General features: G+C 45.6%; 1 protein-coding gene across 1 annotated transcript; it reads right to left on the bottom strand.

The window, feature by feature from the left end:
• Window positions 1–17,727: 17,727 nt before the first annotated feature.
• On the bottom strand, window positions 17,728–18,630 carry LOC310921081 (olfactory receptor 14J1-like; the record flags this gene model as incomplete). Its single annotated transcript, XM_083881186.1, has 1 exon — window positions 17,728–18,630. The coding sequence occupies exon 1, from the start codon at window positions 18,490–18,492 to the stop codon at window positions 17,728–17,730; it is 765 nt and encodes a 254-aa protein (XP_083737312.1). The 5' UTR covers window positions 18,493–18,630.
• Window positions 18,631–25,116: the final 6,486 nt, after the last annotated feature.

Below are 25,116 nucleotides of genomic sequence, written 5' to 3'. Positions count from 1 at the left end.
GTCAAAAATCACTGAAATATTATTTTAAAAATTATCAAAAATGGATTAAAAAATGGTAAAAAATGAATAAAAAACAATCAAAAAATGGTCAAAAAATTACTTTAAAATTACTGAAAAATTACCCAAAAAAGACCCAAATATATTCAAAAAATTGTCCAAAAATCCTCCAAAAATCGTCAAAAAATGACCCAAAAATGATGAAAAAATGATCAAAAAATTATTAAAAAATGGTAAAAAACTTATTTAAAATTTATGGAAAAATTACCCCAAAAAAGCCCCAAAAATTATCAAAAAATGGTGAAAAAAAAGCCCCAAGAATGGTCAAAAAATAACCCCAAAATCGCCAAAAAATGATCCAAAAATTGTCAAAAAATGAGCAAAAAATGACCCAAAAATGATCAAAAAATAGTAATAAAAAGCCCCAAAAATTGTCAAAAAAAGCCAAAAACATGGTAAAAAAGTAGCAAAAAAAAGCCCCAAAAATTGTCAAAAAATTACCCAAAAATAATGAAAAAATGGGCAAAAAAAATCCCCAAAAATGATTTTAAAAATTCCAAGAAAACCCCAAAAATTGTCCAAAAAATCCCAAAAACTTCAAAAAAAAAATTAAAAAAAAAAAATCAGAAAAAATTCCAAAAAAATCTGAAAAAAATTCCAAAAAATCTCAAATTTTCCCTGAGTGACCTTTGACCCCTGAGTGACCCTGAGTGACCCCTGGGTGACCTTTGACCTCTGAGTGACCCAAAACCGACTGTAAAATACTGAAAAAATCACATCAAAAATGACCGAAAAATTGCTGAAAAGCGCCACAAAAAATGATCAAAAACTGGTTAAAAATGATTGAAAAATTATTAAAAAATGATCAAAAATAGTAATGAAAAATATTTAAAAATTAATAAAAAAATTGTCAAAAAATGGTGAAAAATGGTCCAAAAATTATTTTAAAATGGTTAAAAAATAAAAAAAATAATCAAAAACTGGTCAAAAAATTATTTGTAAAATATTGAAAAATGGCCCCAAAAAAGCCCCAAAAATGGTCAAAAAATGGTCAAAAAATGATGGAAAAAATTGTAAAAAAGATTATTAAAATATGGTTAAAAAACGAATAAAAAATAATCAAGAAATGGTTTAAAAAAGGTCAAAAAATGATCAAAAAATGGTCAAAAATGATCAAGAAAATGATTTTAAAATTATTGAAAAAAGACCCAAAAAAGGCCCCAAAAATGATCAAAAGCGTTCCAAAAAAGCCCCAAAAATTGTCAAAAACTGCCCCAAAAATGATCAATAAAATAGTCAAAAAAATATTAAAAAATGGTTGAAAAATTATTTAAAAATTATTGAAAAATGACCCCAAAAAAGCCGCAAAAATTATCAAAAAATGGTCAAAAAAAGCCCCAAAAATGGTCAAAAATGACACAAAAATTGTTAAAAAATGACCTAAAAATGATGAAAAAAATCAAAAAATGACCTGAAAATTATCAAAAAATAGTAAATAAAAGCCCCCAAAATGGTCAAAAAATGACCCAAAAATGATGAAAAAATTAGAAAAAAATGAATAAAAAATCATCAAAAAATGGTCCAAAAGAACCCCAAAAAATGACCCAAAAATGATGAAAAAATGGGCAAAAAAATCCCAAAAATTATTTTTAAAAATTCCAAAAAAACCCCAAAAATTGTCAAAAAAACTCCCCCAAAAATTAAAAAAAAAAAAAAAAAAAATCAGAAAAAATTCAAAAAAACCCCGAAAAAATCCGAAAAAAATCCCCAAAATTTCCCAAAATTTTCCCTGATTGACCTTTGACCCCTGACTGACCCTGAGTGACCTTTGCGTGACCTTTGGCCCCCAGGAGCCGCTGGAGTTGCTGTGTTGGATTCATCACCCCCCGAGGAACCTGCTGGGGACCCCTGGCCACAGTGAGGCCAAAAATCACCTAAAATCCACAAAAATCACCCAAAATACCCCCAATTCCACCCAAAATTCACCCAAAAATCCATAAAATTCACCCAAAAATCACGCAAAATACCCTAAAAATGACCCAAAATACCCCAAAAATGACCCAAAATCACCCAAAAATGGATCAAAAATATCAAATTCTGAATTTGTGACACAGAAAACACAAAAAAGCACAAAAAATCCAAAATTTTGACCCCAAAAATCCCAATTTTTGACCCAAAAAATGCCAAATTTTAGCTGAAAAATTCCCAGATTTTGACCCAAAAATTCCCCCCAAATTCTGATCCAAAAAATTCCTAAATTCTGCCTCAAAAATTCTCAAATTTTGACCCAAAAAATCCCCCCAAATTTTGACCCTAAAATTTCCAAATTTTGACCCAAAAAATTCCCAAATTCTGACCCAAAAACCCCAAAAATAAAAAAGGCCAAAAAAAGACCCCAAACCCAAAAAAAATGACCCAAAAAACCCTAAAATGAGCCAAAAACCCCCAAAAAACAAAAGCAAAAAAAAAGACACAAAAATCCCCCCCCAAAATTAAAAAAAACCACCCAAATTCTGACGCAAAAAAACTAAAAAAAAAAAAAAAAGACCCAAAAATCCTTTTAAAATGACCCCAAAAACCCCCCAAAAAACCCTAAAAAAATGAACCAAAAAAACCCCAAAAAATGACCCAACCCCCCCCAAAAAATCCCAAAAATGACCCAAAAACCCCCAAAAATGACCCCAACACCCCGAATTCTGACCCCAAAACTTCAAAAAATCAAAAAAACCTCCCAAATTTTGACCCAAAAACCTCAAAAAAAACCCCAAAAAAAGCTCCTAAAAATGAGCCAAAAACCCCAAACTCTGACCCAAAACCCCCCAAAAATAGAAGCCAAAAAATGACCCAAAAATCCCCAGAAAAATCCCCCAAAACCCCCAAATTCTGACCCAAAATCCACCAGAAATGAGTCAAAAATCCCAAATTCCCGCCCAAAACATGAAAAAAAAAGCCCAAAGAATGTCCCAAAAATCTGAAAAAATGACCCCAAAACCTCAAATTCTGATCCCAAACACAAAAAAATTTTAAAAAAACCCCAAAGAATGACCCCAAACCCCCCAAAAATGACCCTAAAACCCCCAAATAACCCCAAAAATGAGCCAAAAACCCCAAAAATCAGAAGTTCAAAAATCCCAAATACCACAAAAAATGAGAAAAAAGTAAAAAAAGACCCAAAATTTCCTAAAAATGACCCAAAAAACCCTTAAAATGACCCAAAAATCCCAAAATGTGACCCAAATATGCCTCAAAACCCCAAAAAATGACCCAAAATCTCCCAAAAATCACAAAAAAACCCAAAATGACCCAAAAATCCATAAAAATGACAAAAAAATACTCTCCAAAAAAACCCTAAAAATGAGCCAAAAACCTCAAAAATCCCAAATTCTGACCCCAAAAAACACAAAAAATGAGAAAAAAGTAAAAAAAAGACCCATAAATCCCTAAAAAATGACCTAAAAAACCCTAAAAATGGCCCAAAAAAACCCCTCAAAAAACCTAAAAATGAGCTAAAAATCCCAAATTCTGACCCAGACCCCCCAAAAATAAAAAAGAAAAAAAAAAAAAATTCAAAAATCCCTAAAAATGACCCAAAATCCCCCCAAAAATCCCTAAAAATGAGCCAAAAATCCCAAATTCTGACCCAAAACCCCCAAAAAATAGAAGCCAAAAAATGACCAAAAACCCCAAATTCTGACCCCAAACCCCAAAAAATAAAAAAGTAAAAAAAAGACCTAAAAATGACCCAAAAACCCCAAAAAAACCCTAAAAAGGAGCTAAAAATCAAAAAAAAGCCCCCCAAACTGACCCAAAACCCACAAAAATCCATAAAAACACCACCAAAAAGTGACCCAAAACTGCCCAAAAATCCCCCCCAAAAAACCCCAAAAATTCTGACCCAAAACACGAAAAAAAAAAAAAACCCAAATGACCCCAAACCCCCCAAAATGACCCAAAACCAGGAAAAATGACCCCAAAAAAATCCCTAAAATTTACCCAAAAATCCCAAAAAAAACCCTAAAATGAGCCAAAACCCCCCAAAATAATAATAATAAAAAAACCAAACAAACAAAGACCCCAAAAATCCCTAAAAATAAAAAAAACCACCCAAATTCTGATGCAAAAAAAAAAAAACAAAAAAGAGCCAAAAATCCCAAATTCTGACCCAAGACCCCCCAAAAATAAAAAAGGCAAAAAATGACCCAAAAATCCCAAAAAAACCCCTAAAATGAGCCAAAAAACCCCCAAAAATAAAAAGCAAAAAAAAGAAATACACAAAAATCTCCAAAAATAAAAAATCCCAAATTCTGATGCAAAAAAACCCCAAAAATGATCCCAAAATCCCAAATTCTGATCCAAAACCCCAAAAAATAAAAAAGCCACAAAATGACCCAAAGATCCCAAAAAAAAACCCCAAAAAGCCCCCAAAAATCCCTAAAAATGAGCCAAAAATCCCAAAAAACGACCCCAAAACCAGAAATTCTTTCCCCAAACACAAAAAAATCCCCAAAAAACCCCAAAATGACCCAAAAATCCCCCTAATTACCCCAAACCCCCAAAAATTCTCTCAAAACCCCCCCAAAAATTGACCCAGAAATCCCCCAAATTCCAAAAAGAAAATACCCAAAATGAGCCAAAAATCCCAAATTCTGACCCCAAACCCCCCCAAAATAAAAAAGCCAAAAAAAATTACTCAAAAATCCCAAAAAATGACCCCAAAATCAGAAATTCTGACCCCAAAACCTCAAAAAACAAAAAAAACCCACCCCAAATTCTGACCCAAAAATACCAAAACTGACCCAGAAACCCAAATCCTGACCCAGAAACCCAAAAAATCCTGAATTGTGACCCAAAACCTCAGAAAAAATCCCAAAAACTGACACAAAACCCCCAAATCCTGTCCCTGGGATCCCAAAAAGCCCTCCAAAAATCCCAAACCGCCCCCCCTAAAATCCCAAAAAAACCCCAAACCCCCCCCCCCAAAAAAACCCCCACAAAAATTACCTAAAATCCCTTAAAAAACCCAAAAAAAATGCAAGTTCTGACCCCAACTCCCCAAATTTAACCAAAAACCCCCAAATCCCAAAACCTCCAAATTTTACTTTAAAAAAGATCTCAATATTTTTACCCCAAATCTGCCCCAAAATCCGCAAATTTTCCTCCAAAAATCCCAATTTTTTTCCCCTCTAAATCTTCAACTTCTTCCCTTTAACCCCAAATTTTCCTTCTAAATCCCCAAATTTCCTTGAAAAATCCCCAAATTTTGTCCCGAAATCCCCAAAATTTCCATTAAAAAATCCCAAATTTCCCCAAATCCCCCAAAAGTTCCCCCCAAAAAATCCCCCCAAAAATCCCAAGGGGCGGCTCAAAACGGCCCCTTGCACGAAGTTCTGCTGTGGGGATTTGTCCTCCCTGGTCTCCATCCTCAGCTCCTTGTCTGGGGGAGGAAGGACAAGGAGAGGATGGAATTTGCCTCTGTGCCAGAGGGAAGGGGAAGGGGATCCCCCCAGTCCATCCCCAGCAGGACAGTGTTGGCAGCAGGGTTGTCCTGCAGCCGGGGGCCGTGCTGGGCTGGGAGATGGAGCGGGAGAGAGGGGGAAAGGGGCACTGACTTCCTCCTCACCTGCCTGGCTGTCCTGGGTCATCTTCCTCTTCATTGCAGCCTAAAGTAAAATGTTAAACTAAAAATGCAGTAGCAAATAAAAAAAAAACAAAAAAAACCCAAAAAAACCCCAAAACACTGACAGAGTCAGAATACAACCTGAGTCAGGGTGTTTGTGGCTGCAGTCCTCCTGCAGTGACAGATGTGCTTTTCTTGAAGCAACGACCTTGTAGAAGGGTGTAGTTTTCCTGTTCAGTGGTGGTGTAGATGGGTCTGCTGCTCCTCTGGGAATCCAGTGGAAACAGGCTGCTTCTGGTGTGGTTTATATCCAGGTAGGAATGGTTGGCTCCTCCCTGTGGGTGGAGCATCTCACAATGGGATGATTTACTTTTATCAGTCATGCAGTGAACATCAATGGCCCATTAACAGAAGATAAGCCCCTGGAGGGAGGATGGGTTGTGGAAGAGATAAAGAACACTGCCCCACCTGGTTTTAACAGATGGGAATGGAATACAAAATTTTGGTTCCATCTTGCATTGCAACCCAAGACTATTGGTCAAATGCATATTCATGAAGACTATACACATTTAAACATTCCTTTGAGTGCACATTTTCTGGGAATTCTTTAGCTTAGTTCGACCCCTGACCTCATCTGCCTAAAGGATGTGCCATAATTCAGATGTGGTTTGGAGACTTTTGTGTTTTATTTCCTCTTGAGGCCACCTGGTCTGTGGTTTGGCAGTTATTGATGGCCAAGGGGGATTTGGTGGTGGATTCCTCCTGGCTCTTTCTGTGTTGTTTGCCTGGGGTGTTCTTCCAATGTTATCTTATCATCCAGACATTTTAGCCAACGTTTTTCTCTCAATCAACATTAGCCATTTCACTATGGTCAGTCAGTTACAGAAATACAGGCATCAGTCATTATTTCCCAACCATAGTCACTTCTGCAAAGATAATTAGCAAATTTTAATTTTTTCATATTTATATAGTCTATTAAATAGTATATTTATATTGTTGTTTATATTTGTATTTATATTTATGTTTATGATTATTGTCTTTATACTATATATTTATAGTTTTATAATATACTCTATTTCTATATTTTGCAATACCATAAACTATAATACTTTTATCACAGTGAAATAGGCAATCTCCACAGGGATTAGGGTATTAACTGCTAAAGGGTGACAAATTGGACTATATCAAAAGCAGTTTAAAAGAGATTACAAACTGCACTGTGTCAAAATAATTTGCAAAAGCCAAGATATAAGTGTGAAAGCCAAGAACTACACAGTTGTTTCTAACAGGTCTCCTGGCCTAACAGAACACCAGGACTGGGCTAAATGAGCAGATTGAAGGAATTACAAGGATGCATGCTAGGAGTACTGAGGACACATGAAAGGCTGTCTTTGTTTGAAAGACAGGGATCTGCTGGGGAGGGGCAGGGCCTCCCTAGAAATGGAGAATTCAAACCCCCTCCCTCCAAATGATTATAATTTAGAAAAAGAAAGGGACTTTCACGCAGAGGGATGAGGTTAAGATGAACAGTTCTTTACTAGTATATATGACAAGGCAAACAAACAACAACAACTGCAGCATTAATAGCAAGCACAACCAGGAACCTTGGGAGGCATTGTTTCACAAAGCCCGGGGCAGTCCAATCTCTTGGGACCCTGAGAGCACCAAGCTGGAAGAGTGGAAAAAATCCCGGGCTGGTGGATGGGATCAGAAGCTGTGCAGTGGCAGCTGGAATGGCAGGGATGTCCCAGCAGGGCAGGGCAGTGTGGGGTCACAGAGCAGCAAAAAGCCTCAAGGCAGCGCCGAAGAAACGGCGGCAGCGGGATGGGGCTGGGCCAGCAGGGCAGGGGGAGACGAGCTCAGAATTCCTGGGCACATGAGCAGGGGTTGGCAGATTTCACAGGACTGCACTTTGGTGGTGGCAGCAAACTCCTCCCACAGCAAGCAGCAGCCTGGCTGTCCTCTCCCCAACACCGAGAGCAAGAGAGAGAAGCTGCCCCCAGCCCTGTCCTTTTTCCTGCCCCAAAACTCACGTTATCTCCCCCTCCTGACTTTTGGCCACCTCTATATTTTGGTCAAGCACCCAGAATCACTCAGTACTTAGTCTCGCAGCAACTTATGGAGAAAAAAATCAGTAAATAAGAAAGGATCAAACCGAACCTCCAACACTCTCCTGCTCCAACTCCTACTTCAGGGAACTTGAGGTCTGTTTTGGTTTGAATAGACAGGGATCTGCCAAGGAAGACTGGAGTCTCCCTTGGAATGTAAGCCTCCTCTCCTCCTTTTCAAATAATTGTAAATTTGCAATTAAAGGGCTGTTAGGCAAAGATTTTGGGGATAGGTATAGCAGTTCTTTACTAGGGATATTAAAAATACAAATTATGTAGTTCAAAAGAATAAGCAAACAAACAAGGAATCTCAGAAAACAAACAAACAAAACCAAACCACACACAAAAAACCCCCAAAAAAACCCTACAAAAACAAAACCCTAAAACTTGATAGTCAGAAAAACAAACTGACACCCTGTTAGTCAGGGCGTTGGAAACAGTCCAAAGTCATCCCTCCTGGAGTGGCAGAGGTGTCCTGTTGGAAGCAGAGATGGTCCTGTGGAGCCAGGGGTCCTTGGGTGGGTCCAGACTTCCTTTGGGAGTCTCATGGGAACACCAGAGTGCCTGGTGACACTTGTGGCTCTTTTTTATCTTGGTAGAAATGGTTTGCCTTCTGCTCTGTGGTAGAGCATCTCACAATAGGGTGATGAAATGTGTCATGCCATTGCTGAGCTTTAATGGTGCGTTAACAGAAGATATTCCCGTGGGGGTAGTGAAAGACTGAGCAGAGATAAGAGATAATACCCCACCGGGTTTTTAGCAGCTGGCTTCTTATCAGAGAAGGCAGTTACCCCCCGCCCCGCCCCCCCCCCCCCCGCTGCCCCATTCTGGAGTTACAACAGATAAGATAAAACCTCCTCAACCGAGCTTTGCGCCATCTCTTTGGTTTTGGTCAAGTACTTTTTTAAGTACCCGACACTTCATCTCCTTGGTAACTTATGGGGAAAAAAAATCTTTAAAGTAAAAAAGGAGCAAACCTAACCCCCAACAAGCAGCCAGCCTGGCTCAGGGCACCAGCCTGCACTTCCTCACTTTGGAATTCTGCAATGGGTCTGACTTGCCTGATTGTCCTTGGGAGATATTCTTCTCTTTAATGCTTCATTGCCATGACTATCTGTGCATGCACTGAAGAGAAATGAACTCAGTTTCTGGGAAAATGAGCAGCTGCAAGTTGAGGGTGTGAATTTTAGATGGTTGATAACTGGGTCTTGCAGGGCCTTGGGGCTGCCCATGGATTTCCCAGCAAAGGCTGCAAAGCCACTGGAACAGACTTGTCTCTGGATTTCTCAGTCCCTGTGGATTGGTTTTCAAAACCTGTGGATGGATTGCTGAAAGTCTCTAGGTGCTTGTTGAACTCCGGGAGTTTTACCAGAGCAGACTTTCTTGGTTGATTTTCCAACCTATACTCTGAATTTTGAATTTGAACCATTCAAGAGCATAAAACTGAGTTAAGTTATTTTTTATTTCTTCTTATGTCAGTAAACTTTTTTACCTTTGAGAACTTTGTCAATCTTCTGCAGGGGCATATGCTTGTCTCTGATGATTTTGCAGTTTTCTTCTTCAATACTATTTTCATTACAAGACTTTTATCAGTGTTTTATCAGTATTAAACATCTGAACAGTGTATTTCAGATGAATATCTCACAGCCCATAATCAGCCTCAAAGATTTTCCAGATTATCTGAGGGAGATAAAGCTACGATCAAGGTGTCAAATACCACAGTCACTTAGAGCTTGATCTCTCAAAGTCCTCATCAGCATTTTTTAAACAGTATTCTTTTCCATCTCCTTTCATGTAAGAAAGGTCTTATTCCTGCCATCACGCTGTCCCACAATTAAAACCCCACAGCTCTGTTTAGTACCTGTAGGTAGTTGAATTGCACTGTTTCCTTTGAAACCAGGTACGTGCTTGGGCTGCAGCCCTTGAAAGAATTCCTGATTGCAACATAATTTTGTGTGTCACAGGAGGTTACTGCTGCTCTGTGGAGGAGTCTCTGTGCTGATCCTTTGGAAAAATAAACTTCAAGGATAAATCAAATGGAAAGCTCAGAAAACAGTCATTGATAGTTATACAGATCTTAATTTTATCAGTCATTCCTTCCTTTAATTTTTTTTAGAAATAATTGTATTTTAAAATGAAAGTCTCTTTTTTAACAAAAAATTATTTGAAAGTTTTAGTGGGCCATTCATTCATCCCAAATCTGCTACCAGTTCATTTGACTCCATGATGACTCAGAAAATTTAGAATCATTCCTTTGAACTTTTTCTTACCTCTTATCTTATCTTTTTCTTATCAGTGGTAGTGCTGACAAAAATTAAAGGCCAATGTTTTGGACAAAAAAAACCCCTTTTTATAGATCATCAGATTATTTTCATTGTGGGAAAGAGGTATTAGGTGGAAATAGATTTTCCTAAGGAAAGTAAGATTTTCTATTTCGAGATGATGTGTTGAAAGAGATTCATGGAAAGATTTGACCCATTTATCTCCATCTGGTTTTAGGGGGAAGATGTGCAGGCTCTGAAGAGCAGCATTTGATGGCCTCAAGTTGGGGAACTCCAAACCCAAGGTGTCTGTTTGGGAAAACGTTGATTTCTGTAGAGCAGGTACTAAAGTTGGGGCCAGAGCTGGGAAGTGTGGCTCCCAGCCCAGAGCCATCATCTCCATAAAACCACTCCTCCAAAGTCCTGGCATATTTTGGGACAGCCTGCACCTCAACAGTGAAAATCAAAGTCTTGAATAAAGAACAGAGAAGGCAAAGGGTAAAAAATGTCAAAGGAAAGTAATTTACATGTCTTGGGAGCAGAGAAATCATTGCAGTGAGCCATCTCTGACAGAGAGTTTTGGAAAATGAACACGGAATATTAAATTCCCTGCAGGGAAAAAGCCAACTCCATGCTCAGGCCATGATATTTATCAAAAGCAAGTCTGTGACTGCAGGAACTCTCCTGCACAGAGGAATCCTGCAGGGCCAGCTGCTCTCCGGAAGGAGCCTGTGAGCTCCATCAGCCTTTTTGTCAAGCAGGGGCCAAGTCCCAAGTGTAGCAAGTGATTGAAAGATCCTGCCCAAGCCCTGCCCAGGTGACCCAAGGTGAAGGGGGGGAGACCCCAGAGCCTTTTGGGGACACCTGGGACACACCTGGGAGCCCCTGAAATCCCTTTGGGAGACCCCAGACTCTTTTGGGGACACTTGGGAATTCCCAGACCCATTTGGGGAGCCCCAAGACCTCCCTGGAATCCCCCCAAAACCCTCTTGGGACCTCCCCAAACTCCTCTAGGCCCTCCTTGGGACACCCCCAGACCCATTTGGGGAACCTTCTGTGGACCCCAGACCCTTTTGGGTACCTTTGGGGACTCCCAAGACTTCCCTGGGATTCCCCCCAGACCCATTTGGGACACCCCTGACACCCCAGACCTATAGGGAGCATCTGGAACTCCCCGACACGCATTTGAGGAGCCCTTTGGGACACCCCCAGAATCATTTGGAGACCCCCAGAGACCCCAGAGCCATTTGGGGATGCTCCAGGACACCCCTGGACTGCCCCACACCCATTTGGGAACCTTCAGAACCCCCCAAAATCCCCCTGGGCCACTGCAGACCCATTTCTGCCTCTCCTCCTCTCTTCACGCCCCTCTCAGAGCCCCCTGGGTAACTTAGGGGTTATTTTTGGGGGTTTTTGGAGCTATTTTGGAGTAAATTTAAGGAATGTTTTGGGGTGATTTTGGCATTATTTTGGGCCTATTTTGAGCTAATTTTGGTCTAATTCTGAGGTAATTTTGCTGAGATTTTGAGGATAATCTGGGGTAATTTCGGGGATGTTTTGGAGTAATTGGCATTAATCATGGTGTTATTTTTTTTGATATTTTGGGGTAATTTTAGGGATACTTGGGGCAATTGTGGAGATATTTTCAAGATATTTTAGGCTAATTCTGATGTAATTTTGGGGAAAGTTTTGTCGTAAATTTGGGGTAATTTTGACTTTTTGCAAGTACATATTTTGGGAATATTTTGTGGTAATTTTTGTGTAATTTTGTGGATATTTTTGGGTAATTTGGAGGCAGGTGAGAGAAAATTCCCCGGGAATGTTTCCAAAACATTTCCAAATATCTGCGGGGAGGGTGCCTAAAATGTCCCTGAAATATTCCAAAAAAAATCCAAAAAATGTGTGTGGAATGTTTCTATAATCCCCCAAGATGTGCATGGCGTGTTTTAAAATCCCCTGAAACATTCCCAAAAAATATTCCTAAATACGTGCATGGAGTGTTTCTAAAATTGATTGAAATGTTTCCAAAAATTCCCAGAAGTGTTCATGGAGTGTTTCTAAAATGTCTACGAAATTTTCCCCAAAAATTCCCAATTATGTGCGTGGACTGCTTTTAAAATGTCCCTGAAATATTCCCAAAATATTCCCAGAATCTTTCTGAGATGTACACAAAATATTCCCAAAATGTCCCTGAAATATGCCAACAGTTTTATCAAAATATCCCCCAAATATTCCTAATTCCCCCCAAAATATTCAAAGAATGTTTTACAAAATGCCTCCAAAATGTTCCTAAAATATTTCCAGAATCTTCTCAAAATGTCCCCAAAATACTCCCAAGAACATTCCCAAACTATTCCCAAATAACCCTACACTAGTACCAAAACACTTCAAAAATATCGCCCAAATATTTTTTAAATGTCATTGCTGAGCTGTAATGGCCCATTAACAGAAGAGATCCCCATGGAGGTAATGGGAGGGTGAACAGAGATAAGAATCAATGCCCCACCCGGTTTTAACAGCTGGCTTGTTATCAGAAAGGCACTTGCACCCTCCCTCCATGAGATACAATAGATAAAGAAGAAACACCTCCCCAAACAGGTTCCAAAAGATGGAATAGAATAAACTTTGTTTGTTTGTTTTTGCTAGAAAACCCAAGACACCCTTCATGGCTGACAGAAATTAGACTTTGTCCCCAGGCCCTGCCCACCATGTCCCTCATCCAAGCCCTGGCACTCCTATGGATCAGGAACAGTGTGGCCAGCAGGAGCAGGGCACAGATTCTTCCCCTGTGCTGGGCACTGCTTGAGGCAGCACCTCGAGTGCTGTGTCCAGTTCTGGGCCCCCCAATTTAGGAACAACATGGAGGGGCTGGAGCGTGTCCAGAGAAGGGAACAAGGCTGGGGAGGGCTCTGGAACACAAGTCCTGGGAGGAGCAGCTGAGGGAGCTGGGCTTGTTTCTCCTGGACAAGAGGAGGCTCAGGGGAGACAAGGCAGTGTCAGGGCACAGCTTGGACTTGATGATGTCCAAGGTGATTTCCAGCCTTGCTGATTGTGTGATTCTCTGAAAGCAGCCTTGCAGCAGTGTCAGGATGAGGCCTGGGCCTCCTCTTCAGAAGGTGCAGCAGCCCAGGTCCCTCAGCTTCTCCTGAGAGCCCCAAAGCCCATCCTGTCAGTCCTGCAGAGCCTCTGCAGCTCCTCCTCATGGCCCACAACAGGAGCCCCACAGCCAGACACAGCAGCCCAGATGTGCCCCCCTGGCCTGGGGTGCCTCTGGCAAGGGAGCAGCCCCAGGCACTGCAGGAGCCTGCAGACAATTCCTGAAGCCCTTGGAGGATGATCCTGCTCTCCAAGGGACATTCCCATGGTGCCAACTCAGGAACTGCAATGGGGAGTGAGGACAGAGAGGAAAGGGCAACCAGGGATGGGCTGTTTGCAGGGGAGGGAACAGGGGTTGGGAAGAGGAAGAAATTTGTAGCAGAAAGGGTAAAGAAAGCCAAGGTGATGCAAAGGAAATGCTCAGGGCAGTTTGAGGGTGGCTGCCAGGCAGCCCTGGCTCTGAGCAACAACGTCTGCAGTAGCACAGGAAACTCAGAGCTGATGGGAACAAACTCTCTGTGTGACTTGAGAGGCCACGCCAAAGCTGAGTGGTTTCCCTGCTGTGGCCCAGCCCTTGCTGGCCCCAGGGGCTGATGGCATTTGTGCTCCCTCAGGTTCATCTCCCCACACCAACAGCATGGGGGTGCTGAGGCCTGCTCTGGGCAGTGCAAACAGGGGCTCCTGAGGCAGTGCTGCTGTGTCTGTGCCTGCAAGGATGCGGCCCCTGTGTGAGCTGGGGGAGAGGCCAGGGCTGCCCAGGGGGGATGTTGTTGGCAGGTGCATGAGGACGCTCTGGGATGCTGCCCTGGGGTGTCCAGCGCGGTGGGGATGGATCAGCCCCTGCTCTGCTGCTCCTTCCCGTCTCCCCCAGGGCCCTTGCAGAGCCCCAGCCCTGCTGTTTGCCCCCAGCCTGCCCAGGGCCAGCCTGGGGCTGCTCCCGGGGCTTTTCTGTGCTGAGCATTGGCCTGGGCGTGTTCTGGAGAGAGCCTGGGCAAGGAGCCTGGAGCCCATTCTTAGGTTGCAATCCAAGATGGAACCAAAAAAATGTATTCCATTGCCATCTGTGAGAACCATGTGGGGCAGTGTTCTTTATCTCTTCCATGGCATATCTCTCATATCTCCAGGGATTATCTTCTGTTAATGGTCCAGCTGTTAAAACCAGGTGGGGCAGTGTTCTTTATCTCTTCCACAAGCCATCCTCCCTCCAGGGGCTTATCTTCTCTTAATGGGCCATTGATGTTCACTGCATGACTGATAAAAGTAAATCATCCCATTGGGAGATGCTTCACCCAGAGGGAGGAGCCAAGCATTCCTACCTGGATATAACCTGATATTTACCACACCAGAATCAGCGTGTTTCCACTGGATTCCCAGAGGAGCACCAGACCCATCTGCACCATCACTGGATTTTCAGAGGAAAACTACACCCTTCTACAAAATCTTTGCTTCAAGAAAACCATAAGTGTAACTCCAGGAGGACTGCCACCCCAATTTGATTGGACTGCTACCAACACCTCGAACTAACTGGGTGTCAGGTTGTATTCTGACTCTGTCTGTTGTTTTGGGGTTTTTTTTACTACTGCATTTTTAGTTTTTAGTTTTTAGTTTAGGCTGCAAGGAACTGGAAGATGCCCCGGGACATTCAGGCAGGTGAGAAGGAAGTCAGTGCCCCTTTCCCCCTCTCTCCTGCTCCATCTCCCAGCCCAGCACGGCCCCCGGCTGCAGGACAACCCTGCTGCCAACACCATCCTGCTGGGGATGGACTGGCGGGATCTCCTTCCCCTTCCCTCTGGCACAGAGGCAAATCCCATCCTCTCCTTGTCCTTCCTCCTCCAGACAAGAATCTTAGGATGGAGACCAGGGAGGACAAATCCCCACAGCAGAACCTTGTGGAAGAGGCTGTTTTGAGCGGCTCCACAGCACAAGAATCCAACAGGGAGGAAAAGCCCCAGAGATCCTGCAGGAGGAGGAGCTCTAAAGCCATCCCAGGGGCCTCTGAGGAGCAAAGACCCACCCAATTCCAGGAAGGTGGACAGAGCTTCAGCCAGGGCTCTGAGCTGGTCCATGAGCAGCTTCATGATGGGGAGAAGCCCCACAAGTGCTTGGAGTGTGGGAAGAGCTTCAGCCGGAGAGACCACCTGATCAGACACCAGAGGATCCACACTGGGGAGAAGCCCTATGAGTGTCCTGAGTGTAGGGAGAGGTTTCAGACCAGCTCCACTCTCCTGAGACACCAGCAAATTCACACTGAGGAGAGGCCCTTCCGCTGCCCCGACTGCAGGAAGGGTTTTGAGCACAACTCCGCCCTCGTGACCCACCGGTGCATCCACACTGGGGAGAGGCCCCATGAGTGTGGGGAATGTGGGATGAGCTTCAGCAGAAACTCCCACCTGATCATCCACCAGAGGATCCACACCAGGGAACGGCCCTACCAGTGTGAGCAGTGTGGGAAGAGCTTCAGCCAGCGCTCCAGTCTGATCCGCCACCAGAATATCCACGCTGAGGAAAGGCCATACAAGTGTGGGGAATGTGGGAAGGGCTTCAACCAGAGGGGCCAGCTGATCATCCACCAAATGAGCCACACTGGGGAGAGGCCCTATGAGTGTTCTGAGTGTGGGAAGAGGTTTCAGACCAGCTCAGATCTCCTCGTGCACCAGCGGATTCACAGAGAGGAGAGGCCCTACCACTGCCCCGACTGTGGGAAGGGCTTCAAGCACAACTCCCACCTCATCAGGCACCGGCGCATCCACACTGGGGAGAGGCCCCACGAGTGTCCCCAGTGTGGGAAGAGCTTCACCCAGAGCTGTCACTTGACCAAGCACCAACGAACGCACCTGTAAGGGAAGCCCTGAGAGTGTCCTGACTGTGGGAAGAGCATAATTTGAGTCTCCAACCTCATCCCCTATCAGAGGACTCACATTGGGAAGAACCCTGGTGACCCACATTCCCTGTGATCCATGCTGGGAGGAAACCTGTCCCTTTCCCTGCCCCTGGCAATGATGTGAGGTGGGATTGAAGAACGTCATGGTCTGGCCATGGCCCTGTCATTGTCTTTGATCCCATATCATGTCATTGCTGGGGTCAGGAAAGCGACTCTCTCTCTCCCCCAAGCAGAAGGGTGTCCTTCCCATGCAGGATAAAGTACGTTGCTGGGTGAGCCAGTTGGTAATTAGGTGTAATTTCCCTGTATATAGTTTGTGTTATCCCCTTCTCTTATCACTGTTGTTTCTGTTCCTGTTTGTTCCTTTTCTTGTTGCGGTGCCCAGTAAATTGTTCTTATCCAAGCCTGGGGTCTTTGCCTTTTGTACTTTCAGTGGGAGGCTGGAGGGCAGCGAGGGGCGGCACGGTTTTAGTGGGAGCAGGAAATTGGGGAATCCCATTCCTAAAGCCCGGACCGGGGAAACCGAGCATCACAGCTGGTGCCAGCCCTGGCTGCCCTGGCAACAGCCTTGGGAGCGGGTCCCTGGCTGGGGGCTGTGGGAACCTCTTCCCTCTGGGGCCCAGGGACAGGACTGCAGGGAACGGCTGGAGCTGACTCGGGGCAGCTTTGGCTTGGATCTCAGGAAAAGGCTTTTCCCCCAGAGGCTGCTGGGGCACTGAACAGGCTGCACTGTTGCCCCTCAGTGTGAAATCCTCTTCACTGGTCAACAGAACCATTATCAGGGAGCTCAGTAAAAGACAGCACAATAATCTAGTACAGGAGCCTCGCAGAGCTCCTTGAAAAATCCCTTAAATTCACAATAGATATTTCATGCAGACTGGCTCCAGGAGCCCCAAACTCTGTATTAAACTCACAAAATCTGCAAAAAACCACCCAGATATGGTAGCAAACCTAAGGAGATTCTTGGAATTTCTGGGGGAAAACCTGGGAGAATGGCTGGGAATGACTAGTAAAAAAAAAATCAGTGGAAAATCTGGCTGTAAAATGGCCAAAATCTGCCTTAAAATTGCACGGGAAGTGGCCCCAAGAGCCCCAAAATCTGCACCTAAACATCCAAAATCTGCACTAAAATACCCAAAATCTGCACTTTAACACCCAAAAATGTCCCCAAGCTCTGGGAGATTCCTGGGATTTCTAGGGAAAAACTAGAAAAAAGGTTGGGATACACAGAGAAAGAAATCATAGGAAAATTGGAGCTACAATGGCCAAAATCTGCTCTAATCCATGTCACAGAGCCACAGAGCAGTTGTGATGTCACAAAGGGGCTCTCTGACAGCAGAGAGTGGGTTGTGTGAGGTCACAGATTGGGCTATGACATCATAGAGTTTGTTGTGTGAGGTCATTGAGCAGCTACAGCATCACAGGGGAGTGTGTGACATTGCAGAGCAGGATGTGACATTTTGCTGTGGCTATATGACATCATAGGGCTGTGAAGTCATAGATTGGACTGTGACATTCCAGAGTGGCTGCATGACATCACTGAGTGAGCTGTGTGACATCACTGAATGGGTTGTGACATCACAGAGCTAGCTGTGACTTCAGAGAAGGTGAGTCTGTGACATCAGAAAATGGGATGTGACATCACAAAGAAGTAACACGAGAAAAAGAAACAGGAAAGGTCCCAATGAAAAAATAGACAAATAGGAAAAAATGTCTGAGACTGTGAAGAGTTGTATTCTGAAGCCTCTGGAGCAGGAAAGAGGAAGTTTATTGCTTCTGAAAAGATCCAGGCATCATTTTCCTCAGGGCATCCTTGAGCTCCTGGTTCCTCAGGCTGTAGATGAGGGGGTTCAGGAGTGGAGGCATCACTGAGTACAGAACTGACAGGGCCAGATCCAGAGATGGGGAGGAGATGGAGGGGGGCTTCAGATGGGCAAATAGGGCAGTGCTCACAAACAGGGAGACCACAGCCAGGTGAGGGAGGCAGGTGGAAAAGGCTTTGTGCCGTCCCTGCTCAGAGGGGATCCTCAGCACGGCCCTGAAGATCTGCACATAGGAGAAAACAATGAACACAAAACAGCCAGAAAATGGACAGGCACTAACAGCAATGAGCCCAAGTTCCCTGAGGTTGGAGTGTGAGCAGGAGAGCTTGAGGATCTGGGGGATTTCACAGAAGAACTGTCCTAGGCCATTGCCGTGGCACAGGGGCAGGGAAAATGTATTGGCTGTGTGCAGCAGTGAATAGAGAAAGGCACTGGCCCAGGAAGCTGCTGCCATGTGGGCACAAGCTCTGCTGCCCAGGAGGGTCCCGTAGTGCAGGGGTTTGCAGATGGACACGTAGCGGTCGTAGCACATGATGGTCAAGAGGGAAAATTCTGCTGTGATGAAGAACAGAAAGAAAAAGAGCTGAGCAGCACATCCAGTGTAGGAGATGTTCCTGGTGTCCCAGAGGGAATTGTGCATGGCTTTGGGGACAGTGGTGCAGATGGAGCCCAGGTCACTGAGGGCCAGGTGGAGCAGGAAGAAGAACATGGGGCTGTGCAGGTGGTGGCCGCAGGCTGCGGCGCTGATGACGAGGCCGTTGGCCAGGAGGGCAGCCAGGGAGATGCCCAGGAAGAGGCAGAAGTGCAGGAGCTGCAGCTGCCTCGTGTCTGCCAATGCCAGCAGGAGGAAGTGACATTTGCTGTGTGTGGCCCTGGGGACTTGTTCATGGATAAAGGACAGGGACAAGTAAAGAGAGGCTGCTTTGAGCCAAACCTGTGCCATATCCTGTAGACTGTCCTGCTGGTGTTGGTGTTTTTGGTGCTGGCCCTGACTGCTGACAAAACACCAACACATTAACTTCAGAGCTGGACTGGGTTGACGCACAAGATGGCGGATGGGCTGAGGCAGCCACACACAAGATGGCGGATGGGGCTGAGGCAGCCACACACAAGATGGCGGATGGGGCTGAGGCAGACACACACAAGATGGCGGATGGGGCTGAGGCAGACACACACACACACGATGGCGGATGAGGCTGAGGCGGGGCCTCCCAGCACGGTCTGTGGCCCCTGCCAGCCCAGCTCCAGCCCCGGAGCCACGCGGGGCAGGGAGAGTCCTTCCCTTCAGCCCTTTGTTGAACAGGACATTAACAGACACCCGGGAAATGGGCACGGTGTGGCACATTTGCTCTGTGCACACAAACATAGACCAGCCAGTTTGGAATGTCAGCTGGCAGTATTTTTAAGTCAAGGCAATTCAAATAGGTGAAAATACAAAAAAACTCCAGGCATTGATCATTTTAAAAAAAAGGCTTTTATTTTTTTTTCTCCAAAAGAGGGCCAAAAGCATTTCCTGTGCAGATGGACTCTTTTTAGCATCAAGAAGCATCACAAGTGGTTTGGTCCAGGCAGGAGCGCTGCTCTGGCACCCGTTCTTTGGAGTAGGGGATTGCAGGGGAAAACAAGAGAAGCCCATCCACTACTGAAGAGGAGCAGTCACTGACAGGAACCAGTGGGTTAAGAAATGTGAGGGGGGAAAAAGGCGAAATTGTGAGGAGACAAGTGTGAGAAATGGGAGTGAAAATAGGAGAGGAAGGTGAGAGGAGGAAAAGGCAGGAAATACAGTTGGAAAATTCTAAGAAACATGAGCGGAAAAGGGTGAGAAATGAAGAGGAAAAAATGGAGGGAAATGTGAGGGGAAGAGAGTGAGAAACTTTAGTGGCAAAGAGAGAAAAACAGGCAGCAAATGTGAGAGGAACACTGTGAGAATCCTGAGGGGAAAAGAGTGAGAAACCAGAGGGCAGAGAAAGGCAGAAAAAATGAAAGGAAAAAAAAGGGTGGGAAGTTTGATGGGAAAAGTGTCAGAAAACAAGACTGAAAAATGGCCACAATGCAAGAAAAAAAGTATAAGGGACATGAGTGGGAAAGAATGATAAATTTGAGAGAAAAGTGTGAGAAATATGAGAGGAAAAGATTATAAACATGAGAACAGAAGCCAGAAACGTGAGGAGAAAATTCAAAGAAAAATGACTGAGGAAAGGACTAAACGCGAGGAGAGGAAAGGGCAGGATAAGTGAGGGGAAAATTGTGAGAAACATGAGGGCAGAAAAAAGCAGGAAACAGTGGGAAGGTGGGGAAATGTGAGAGGTGAAGTGTGAGGAAAAGGAGATGAAAAGGATGGGGAAAATGAAAAAACTTCGGAGGGAAACATGACAGGAAAACTGTGGGACTTGAGAGGGGGAAGGGGTGAAAATGTGAGAGGGAAAAGAGCAGGAAATGTGAAGAGAGAAAAGGAGAGAAGGCAGTATTGGCATAAGAGCTGAAATAATTCCTAACACATTCCCCCATGCATTTGCCATTGATTGCACAAGCCCAGGGCTTCTCTGCATGTCCGTCTCCACCTGTGCCTTGATTCGTGTTTGGAAGCAGTAGAAGTGGCAGGATGTGCCCAGCAGCAGGAGCTGCTCCAAGCTGGGAAGGCGCCAGGTGGTGCTGATTTCCAGAGGCTTCTGTGTGCCAGGGGAGGCCAAGGCAGGAGTGGGTTGAAAGGTGCTGGTGCTGCTGCTCCTCTGTGCCAGAGAGCCCCGGCTGGGCAGGGCACGGCGCCCACTGCACTGCAGGCTCTTTCTCCTGCCACACCTGGGCACAGCTGGCAACAAATCCCCATGACTTGTGGGGAAATCAAGGGCTTTGTGGAGGCTGCATTGCTCTGCACACACCCGGGCCAGCTGCAGCACAGAGCTTTGGCCCCCAAAAAGGTAACCCCGAGGGAAACAGCTGGAAAAGGTTTCATTTTCACCTTGCAATAGAAGCGACTGAAATGAAAGTCACCCAGCAGGGCCCAATCCCCGGTGCCAGCTCAGTGGGAGAAAGGAGGCATGACTTTATTTCAGTGCTGGGTGGGTGGGGAATCACTTTTCTAACAGGTGCTCACTCAGAAATCTCACCTACTAATTTGTAAACATGGAAAGAAGACCTACTCATTACTTTGCTGAAACTCACAGGCTAAACATTCTCTCCAATTAGTCGAGGTTTTAAATCAGTTCTCAGAAGTTCCTGACAGGAGAGTAGGGCTCTCTTGAGGGTATCTGGTGGTCATTTGGGGAACATCCCATTCCTCCAATTCTCCTCTGATGCTCAAGAGCCTCCTACAATCACTTTCTTCCCCTACCAGTAGTTTTCCCACTACCTTCTTAGGAGGACTACTCTATTCTCAAGGCTAAGGCAGCCACTTGCACACATCAGTCACTGCACTGGGGGAATAGAGGGCTCAACACTGTCTGGTAATGCAAGGGGAATTCATGATTTGTTACAGTTCAGCATTTTCTCAACACCTTCCTTTTCTGGGAATTGCTCACAAGCATTTCCTTAATGCACCTTGAAAATGTTTTTGCTGTCTGAAGCCACATTGTGTCTTTCCTTCAGCAATTCAGACAGAAAACACCAATTGCCTCCTGAAACCCTTCTGCTCCCTTCCAAACAAGTTCACTGCTCAAGCACAAGGCACAGGCTCATCCCTGATTCCCTCAGTGAGACAGGAGGTCATATTTTGCTGCACCTGAGAGGTTATTAAAAAAAAAAAAAAGAAAGAAAGTTGTTTGTTCTGGGTTTTTTTTAGGGTTTGTATTTGTTCTAGTTAATTTGTTGGGTGTTGCTGTGAGCTGGGAGAGGGGCCAGGTTGAAGACCAGACCAAAAGGGAAGTAGGATAAGAGGGGACAGAAAATGAGGCAGTGGGGAGAGAATATAAGTTCCCTAGTACCCAGCCAAAGGGAAAGGGGACACGGTTCACCCTAGGCTGGGCAAGGCAATAAAAAGCAGCATTCTGTGTGAGTGTGTGTTGTGTGTGTGTTTGGCTCTTGGGAGAGCGAGATACACACCCAGCTCAGGTGAATCCTTACTAAGAAACAGTTCTCTTTTGCTTTGATGCCTTTGTCCCCATTTAATTTCATCCAAGAGTTGGCTCCTTTTTAACACCTCTCTCCAGCAGCTCAGGGCTGTGTTGCACAGTGCTTGCTGTGTGCCAGAGAGCACAAAGCAGGCTGGGCTGGTGCCCCTGAATATTTCTGCAGAGCACTCTGCATTTCACCCCTTTGCTGTGGCTGAGTGCAGAGCTCCAGGAGTGCAGGCGCTTCCTGGCAGAGCTGTGTGAGGCCCTTTTGTGCTGCAGATGTGACTTGCCAAGCTGTCCCTGCCTCCCGCTGGCCTCGGTTCCCCCGGGAGGCAGAAGCGCCGTGCCTGAAGGACGCTGCCCTGTGCTGGAGCCTGCGGAGCAGCCCGGCTCCCTCCCTGTGCCCAGAGTGCTGCACACACTGCTCACCTTTGCCAGGAGTGCCAGGGCAGCCGGCACAAAAGTAGGAATCCTCAGGCAGGCCTGCAGCCCTGGGCTATGCTGTGCCTTTCTCTCCTCCCGTGCAGACTGCGGGCGGCCCATGCCAGCAGTCTGTGCTGTGCCCGGCACGGCTGCGCTTCCCCTCGGGAGCAGCCGGCTGCCAGCTGGGCTCTAAGAGCGCAGCATTTGCCCGGGGCCACCAAGAGGCCCCCAGGGCCGGGCTGCTGCCTCTTGCAGCTCCAAGGGCCTCCTTCCAGCCTGCCCCTGCCCAGGCTCAGGCTGCTCCAGGCTCTGCCAGGGCTCTGCTGGGGCTCCAGCCTGGCCAAGGCGGGGCCTGCTCTCACCTGGCGCCCGCTGACAGCTCTGCACCAGCTCTGCGCCTTTCCCAGCAGCCTCCCTGACCTTGCTGCTTTCTCACTGGGGCAAAACTCTCCTCCAGACACAGAGACTGCACTTAGGGATACAAATCCAAGGGGCAGGAACTCAAATGCTCTCCAGTCAGAGCTCAAGGCCTGCAGATGCACAGGGTGTTTGGGCTGCCCCACTCGTCCTTTGGTTCTGCCTGCAAATGCCACTGCCCTTTCTGCCTCAAACACAAGTGCCACAGCTGGGTAAAACCCAGCCAGTGGGCCACATTCCAAAGGCACTGTGGTCTGGAGAGGATAACTGAAGAAGAGTCTTCACCACTTTCCAACTGCACCAAGGAAGCCCTCAATGTCATTTTCCACCTCTAAGTATGGAAGGAAATGTTGAGCTTTCTCAGAGGCTCAGAAGGAGGGGAATCTTTGCAAGGAGTTGAGATTTCACAAAATTTATTTGTTTACAATCAATGCTAATATCCTACGTTACTATCCTATGCAACAATCCAACACTTGAATCCTAATTAAAATTACTAACTACTGTCCTACACTAATCCTCTCTGGACTGGTGATGGAGCAAACAGTTCTAATGTCGGTGTCTCATCCTTCTCTGTGCCTTCCACTCCTTCACCATCATGATTAGATGCACCAGGCTGGATGTCGGCTTGGCCAGAGTTACAAATGGATGCTGCACAAAGGAAAAATAAAACAATAATAAGCCAATACTTTCCAAGCTTAGAGCCTCAAAGGCAGGGGAATATTTTTTAAATGAAAAGGGGATTGAGTCAGAGTAGATCTAAGGACCAACAGTGGGGCAGCAGTGGCAGACTTTGCTGCAAGAGTTGCTAAGTGCCCCAGCCCTGGAAAGATTTCAGGTCTGAGCATCCTGATCTCTTTCAAGATGCCCCTGCTCACTGCAAGGCACTTGGACCAGATGAGCTTTCCAGGTCCCTGCCAGCCCAGCCCAGTCTAGGACTCCTGGCTGTTTGCACTTGAACAGCACCAAGAGTGGAGGTGAGGAGGAGGGGGCTCATCTGATGCCTTGCACTTGAGTGGAGGAGGAGCCCATCCCTGGGACACTGTTTCCCTGCAGCCCCTTGGCATTTTACCTGCAGCAGCTCCTGGGCAGACCAGCGCCGCGCCTCGTCTGTCTGCAGGCAGCAGCTCAGGAAGTCCCGCAGCAAAGGGGAGAGGAGCTTGGGCTGCTGCAGCTCTGGGGTCCCTTTGGTGGCTATCAGGAGCTGAGCCTGGAGAAAAAGGAAACACCAGTCTCTCAGCTGTTTCTTTCACCTCTGGAACTGCTCTCCCACATCCCATTGTTCAAGCTGCACTCTGCAGTGGCAGTTTCTGCCATGGCACAGAGGCAGAGATGACTTTCCTGGACCAGCAAAACCCCAAAGCGCGAGGCAGCCACAGCTTTTCCAACATGCAGCAGATCTTGCCTTGGCAGCTGATTTCATTGACTGACCTTGTTAGTGGAAACTACATCAGCAAAAGCCCCTTTGCTTTTCTGAGGATTCACCTGACCAGCTTGGCAGGCTATTTGGAAGAGGGACTTTGCTCTATTAACTCACTCTACTATTTCCAAGGATTATTACATGCAAAGCATCTCTGCAGTGCTTGTTGGTCCCTAAAGCACAGCTGCCATCAGACACCTTTTGCTTGCTTCTTCTCTCCAAACCACTCTTTTAGAAACTTGGTTGGGTTTAGGTTTCTTCCCTTCATTTCAAGAAAGAGAACAGCAGCTCTAAGATGGTTGTTTCCTGTTAGTGGGGCCATCTATGTGGCCAAAAAAGCTGGAACGACTTCTAAGCCAAAGCCAAATATTGCCTGAGAAAGGAGATGGTTTGTGTGGGATAAGGCTTGAGCTCCCCCAGTGATGCAACCAAAACTCCAGCAGATGCTGATGTGCTGCAGGGACATTTTCAGAAAGGGACCATGGTGGAAGTAGTTCCAGCAGATGGCAATGGGATTTTGTCCAATGGCACACAGAAGGTGGGCTGGGGGAGAAAGACAGCGGGATCAGAGAGTATTTACACCTTACCGAGCGAGGAGTTTCATTATAATAAGGAGGTTCTCCTTCCACCATTTCAATTGTCACAATCCCAAAGGCCCAGATGTCAATTTTGGGGCCATATGGGTGACCTTTCACCAGCTCAGGTGCTCTCCACCAGTAACTGCCGACCTCTGAGCTGCGTCTACTCTGCTCAGGGGTGAGTAGAGCAGACACGCCAAAATCAGCTGGGGAGAAAGCAAAAGACTGTTTTGATTTGAATCCTGTGCAATTAGGAAAGCAAGCAAAAGAATTGCCCAGTAGAAGTTGGAGAATGTGCTGTTGAATCTCCTGCAACAGTCCCTGCTCTGTTTCCTCAGCACTTTAGCCAAGGAAATATGCCATTGGCTACTTCCAAAATCCCCACATTTTTTACACTGCCTCCAGCAGTGGCTTTTGTTGCCCTGAAGCTTTAGACTTGTAGCTCCCTC

This window comes from Zosterops lateralis (assembly GCF_965231275.1).
Source record: "Zosterops lateralis genome assembly, chromosome: 32".
Lineage (NCBI taxonomy): Eukaryota > Metazoa > Chordata > Aves > Passeriformes > Zosteropidae > Zosterops > Zosterops lateralis.
This window is presented reverse-complemented; position numbering and strand designations above follow the sequence as displayed.